This window comes from Antechinus flavipes, chromosome 5 (assembly GCF_016432865.1).
Source record: "Antechinus flavipes isolate AdamAnt ecotype Samford, QLD, Australia chromosome 5, AdamAnt_v2, whole genome shotgun sequence".
Lineage (NCBI taxonomy): Eukaryota > Metazoa > Chordata > Mammalia > Dasyuromorphia > Dasyuridae > Antechinus > Antechinus flavipes.
In genome coordinates, this window is record NC_067402.1 from 258,605,791 (window position 1) to 258,611,967 (window position 6,177).

The 6,177-nt window shown below is 37.6% G+C and overlaps 1 protein-coding gene across 1 annotated transcript in view; it reads right to left on the minus strand.

Annotated features, from left to right (window-relative positions):
* The window catches only part of LOC127538743 (ATP-dependent RNA helicase DDX51-like), a 5,892-nt gene extending 1,543 nt beyond the window's left edge, over window positions 1-4,349 (minus strand). The window contains exons 1-2 of the mRNA XM_051962489.1: window positions 4,302-4,349; window positions 1-1,279 (exon numbers count right to left, since the gene is read on the minus strand). The exon at window positions 1-1,279 is cut by the window's left edge and continues 1,543 nt beyond it. Coding sequence (XP_051818449.1) covers window positions 1-1,279; window positions 4,302-4,349 — 1,327 coding nt within the window. The remainder of the gene's footprint in view (window positions 1,280-4,301) is intronic.
* Between the last annotated feature and the right edge of the window lie 1,828 nt (window positions 4,350-6,177).

The window sequence follows — 6,177 nt, forward strand, 5'->3', positions numbered from 1 at the left end:
GGAATTTCTGCTCCTGTCCTTTCAGGAACAGAGTGAATGCCAGCCCCGTGTGCCCAGCTCTGGCTGTTCGGCCCACCGGGTGCACGTAGGTCCTGCTGTACTGCGGGGCATCGTAGTTGAGGACCAGTTTCGCTCCTTTCACGGCAATGCCTCGAGCAGTGGCGTCTGTGCTGATCAGGAGCTGAATCTGGCGCTGCTCAAACTGCTTCAGGATCATCTTCCTCTGGCCAGGCCCGAACCTGGAGGAGAAGTGGGCTACGGGGATCCCTCCAAAGGCCTTGACCAGCAGGAACAGCCTGTGTGAGTGCTCCCGGGAGTTGGTGAAGCACAGAACCTGGGAGCACTTCAAAGTCCGCATCAAGTGCAGGATGACCAGGGGCTTGGAGTTGAGGCTGCAGGGCGCGTAGAAAGGCGAGAGCCCTGCAGGGAAGGCGAACTTCCCCTCCATGTCCTGCTGGATCCCTGGCTGAGCCGTGGATTCTTGGCTCTCCAGGCCAGTGGAGAAGAGCCGGGGCTGGTCGAGGCCCAACTCCTGCAGTTTTTCAGGGTTCCTCGTCAGTGTGGCCGAGAACAGCAGTTTCTGGAGCGGCATCTGAGGCTGGCTCGTGCTGGCAGCAGTTATAGCTCCGGGTTCCACCCTCCGGAAGAGTGGGCTGGAGCCCGGGGCATCGTCGCCATGGAAAACTGCCACCCGTGGCAGCCAGGACTGGTGCATGCTGTCAATCATTCGGTCGGCTTTATCGATGATCAGAAAGCGCAATTGCCTGAGGCTGAACCCTGGCGTCTGGTCTCTGTGATCCACCAGCCGGCCGGGGGTGGCCACGACGATGTCTGTTAGGCTGTAGTACCCAGAGTCCGTCTTCTGGACGAGGATCTCCTGCTCCTTTGCCAGAGATTTCTGCCCCGTGATCTGGGCAATGCGCAGACCCGTGCCATCAGCATAAACATTGAATACTTTGCTCACCTGCTGGGCCAGCTCCTTTGTCGGCAGCACTACCAGGGCCCGTAGGTGACACACTACACGCTCCAACAGGACCTGGATCACAGGGATGACAAAGGACAGTGTTTTCCCACTGCCTGTTGGGGCAGACACACAGATGTCACTGGGCTGGTAGCCACCTTTCTCCACCAGGAATCCATGGGATGCACTCTCCAGGAGGGCGGGAATCACCGCAGCCTGCACTGGAAAATAGGATAAGATGCCGTGGTCTTGAGTTTCTTTAGTAGGCAAGGATGGATTCCTGGGATATCCTGGATTGGGACGAGGTCGTTTTGGACACTTTTTTGGATTAATAGATTTACAGATTTATAATTTATAGATCTATCTCCCTAATGAATATTGATGCTAAAATGTTAAAAAAAGAAATATTAGCATAAAGACTACAGAAAATCAACCCCAGGATAATACACCATGACCAAGTAGGATTTATATCAGGAATGCAGGGTTGGTTCAATATTAGGAAAACCATTGGCATAATTGACCATATCAATAACCAAATGAACAAAAAACCATATAATCCTCTCAATAAATACAGAAAAAGCATTTGATAAAATCCAACATCCATTCCTATTAAAAACACTTGAGAGTATAGGAAAAAATGGACCTTTCCTTAAAATAATCAGTAGCATCTATTTAAAACCATCAGTAACCAACATATGTAATGAGGATTAACTGGAACCATTCCCAATAAAATCAAGAGTGAAACATGACTGACCACTATCACCATTACAATTCAATATCGTATTAGAAATGCTAGCTTCGGCAATAAGAGTTGAGGAAGAGATTAAATATAAAATATTTGGGAATCTATCTGCTAAGGGAAAGTCAAGAACTATATGAGCAAAACTGCAAAACACTTTCCACACAAATAAAATCAGATCTAACCAATTGGAAACATATTACGTGCTCTTGTTTAGGTCGAGCAAATATAATATAGATGACAATATTACCTAAACTAATCTATTTACTTAGTACTATACCCATCAGAATCTGAAAAAAACTATTTTAATGACTTAAAAAAAATAACAACAAAATCCATCTGGAAGAACAAAAGGGCAAGACTTTCAAGGGAACTAATGAAAAAAAAAACAAAAAACAAAAAACAAATGAAGTGGCCTAGCTGTACCAGATCTAAAACTATATTATAAAGCAGTGGTCACCAAAATTATTTGTCATTGCTTAAGAAATAAACTAGTTGATCAGTGGATTAGGTTAGCTAAACAGGGCAAAATAGTCAATAACTTTAATAACCTACTCTTTGACAAACCCAAAGACCGTAGGTTTTGGGATAAGAATTCACTGCTGGGGAAACTGGAAATCAGAAACTGGGCATTGACTCACATTTAACACCGTATACTAAGATAAGGTCAAACTGGGTACATGATCTAGGCATAAAGAATGAGATTATAAATAAATTAAAAGAACATAGGATAGTTTACGTCTCACACCTATGGAGGAGGAAGGAATTTGTGACCAAAGAAGAACTAGAGATCATTATTGATCACAAAATAGAAAATTTTTATTATATCAAGTTAAAAAGCTTTTGTACAAACAAAACTAATGCAGACAAGATTAGAAGGGAAGCAATAAACTGGGAAAACATCTTTATAGATAAAAGTTGTGATAAAGGCCTCATTTCCAAAATATATAGAGAATTTACTCAAATTTATAAGAAATCAAGCCATTCTCCAATTGATAAATGGTCAAAGGATATGAATAGACAATTCTCAGATGAAGAAATTAAAACTATTTCCAGCCTTATGAATCGATGCTCCAAGTCATTATTAATCAGAGAAATGCAAATTAAGACAACTCTGAGATACCACTACACACCTGTCAGATTGGCTAGAATGACAGGGAAAGATAATGCGGAATGTTGGAGGGGATGTGGGAAAATTGGGATACTGAGACATTGTTGGTGGAATTGTGAATACATCCAGCCATTCTGGAGAGCAATTTGGAACTATATTCAAAAAGTTATCAAATTGTGCATACCATTTGATCCCGCAGTGCTTATATCCCCAAGAGATCTTAAAGAAGGGAAAGGGACCTGTATGTGCCAAAATGTTTGTGGCAGCCCTCTTTTGTGATGGCCAGAAACTGGAAACTGAGTGGATGCCCATCAATTGGAGAATGGCTGAATAAATTGTGGTATATGAATGTTATAGAATATTATTGCTGTGTAAGAAATGACCAACAGGATAATTTCAGAAAGGCCTGGAGAGATTTACATGAACTGATACTGAGTGAAATGAGCAGGACCAGGAGATCATTATATACTTCAATAACAATACTATATAATGATCATTTCAGATGAATGTGCTCCTCTTCAATGATGAGATGAACCAAATCAGTTCTAATAGAGCAGTAATGAATTGAAGCAGCTACTCCCAGCGAAAAAATTCTGGGTATGAACCACCACATAGAATTTCTAATCCCTCTATTTTTATCTGCCTGCATTTTTGATTTCCTTTACAGGTTAATTGTACACTATGTCAAAGTCTGATTCTTTTTGTACAGCAAAATAACTGTATGATCATATATACATATATTGTATTTAACATATACTTTAACGTATTTAACATATATTAGTTAACTTGCCATCTGGGGGAAGGGGTGGGGAGAAGGAGGGGAAAAATTGGAACATAATGTTTTGCAATTGTCAATGCTGAAAAATTACCCATGCATATACCTTGTAAATAAAAAGCTATAATAAAAAAAATGAATAGGTTTATTTGTTCTCATTACAGGACATAAAGAATGAATGCTTTAACATTGTATAATTATTAGCATTACATTTGCTTGACTGAAATTAGAATAAATTATTAATGGTTGAAATAAAACAAAAATATGCTATTGTCCCAAGAAGCAGTTCACATTTCGTATAGAACAGATTCCACGGAACTCATATATTTATGTGTCCTTATGACAACATACAAACATGTTCATCAGTGATACACATAAAAGTTGGTCAATTTAACAACAAAAAAAAGGATAGTCAACTTCATAGGGGGTCAATCACAAAGTTATTGCTATAGTGCAACAGAATATCTTCCCAACAATGAGCATGATAACTTCAACAAGTTCTCATAGGGTGAATGATCTTTTAATTAATTATATTACTGGCAAATTCAGGCAATATGTTATTCATAAAGAAAAATAAGAGTTAAAACAATCTATAATTTGCATTGTTATCACAGAACTAAAGGACTAGAAAACAAATGTTCTGAATACATCCACTTAGAAGTACACATGCAGAATGAATAGCTGATGGTATATTTTAATTTCCCTCCATACCCACATTATCTACTGACACATTGCTACATCTGATATCTGTCACTTTATCCATTTCAAAATTTCTTGATGAAGTAATTCCAGAAAGAAGGTGTATAAGGGATATATAGGGAATAATACACAAAACCTTTCAATTTTGTAAGTTTTAAAAAGCATCATTGTTCTAAATCTCTAAATGTTAATTCAATGTTACTAACATAAAATTCCCTTCAACAAATATAATTTTCATTTATTAAAAATCAAGTTATTTACAAAGATAGTGATGATAAATATCAGAAAATAAAATGTAAAATTTTGAATGTCGTTTATTTTATGATATAAAATTAGTTTATCATGCAACAATCCCCAAAACTATTTGTTTTAATTTGTACAATACTATTAATGAGTATTTAAAAATGATTAAATATATGCGTTATTCCTTGAAATAAGAAATCATCTGTATTTTATGCCAATAGTCTTCTTTTTGTTGTTGTAGTTATTGATGATTTGATTTTTTTATTTAATTTTTTTATTATAGCTTTTCATTTACAAGATATCTGCATGGATAACTTTTCAGAATTGACCCTTGCAAAACCTTCTGTTCCAACTTTTCCCCTCCTTCCCCCCATCCCCTCCCCTAGATGGCAGGTAGACCGATACATGTTAAATATGTCAAAATATACATTAAACACAATATATGTATACATATTCATACAGTTATTTTGCTGCACAAGAAAAATTGGACTTAGAAATAAGGTAAAAATAACCTGAGAAGGAAAACAAAAACTTCAAGCAAACAACAAGAGAAAGAGTGCAAGTGCTATGTTCTGGTCCATACTCATTTCCCATAGTTCTTGTGCTGGGTGTAGCTGGTTCTCTTCATTATTGAACAAATGGAAATGATTTGGTTCATCTCATTGCTGAGGAGAGCCACATCCATCAGAATTGATCCTCACATAGTATTGCTGTTGAAATGTATAATGATCTCATGGTTCTGCTCATTTCACTCAGCATCAATTCATGTAAGTCTCTCTAAGCCTCTCTGAAATCATCCTGCTGGTCATTTCTTACCAAGCAATAATATTCCATAACATTAAAATACCACAATTTATTCAGCCATTCTCCAATTGATGAGCATCCGTTCAATTTCCAGCTTCTAGCACTACAAAAAGGGCTGCCACAAATAGTTTTGCACATACAGTTCCCTTTCCCTTCTTTAAGATCTCTTGGGGATATAGGCCCAGTAGTAACCCTTCTGGATCAAAGGGTATGCACAGTTTGATAACTTTGTGAGCATAGTTCCAAATTGTTCTCCAGAATGGCTGTATGTATTTACAATTCCACCAACAATGTATCAGTGTCCAGTTTTCCCACATCCCCTTCAACATTCCGCATTATCTTTCCCTGTCATTCTAACCAATCTGACAGGAATGTAGTGGTATCTCAGAGTTGTCTTAATTTGCATTTCTCTGATTAATAATGATTTAGAGCATCTTCTTATATGGCTAGAAATAGTTTCAATTTCTTCATCTGAAAATTGTCTGTTTATATCCTTTGACCATTTGTCAATTGGGGAATGGCTTCATTAGAGTCAAATCTCCCTATGTTTTCAAAATGAAGCTTTTATCAGAACCTTTGACTGTAAAAATGTTTTCCCAGTTTATTGCTTGCCTTCTAATTTTGTCTGCATTAGTTTTGTTTGTGTTTGTACAAAAACTTTTTAACTAGATATAATAAAAATTTTCTATTTTGTGATCAATAATGATCTCTAGTTTTACTTTGGTCTCAAATTCCTTCTTCCTCCATAGGTCTGAGGAGTAAACTGTCTTATGTTTTTAAAATTTATTTAAAATGTCATTCTTTATGGCTAGATCCTGAACCCATTTTGATCCTAGATTGGTGTA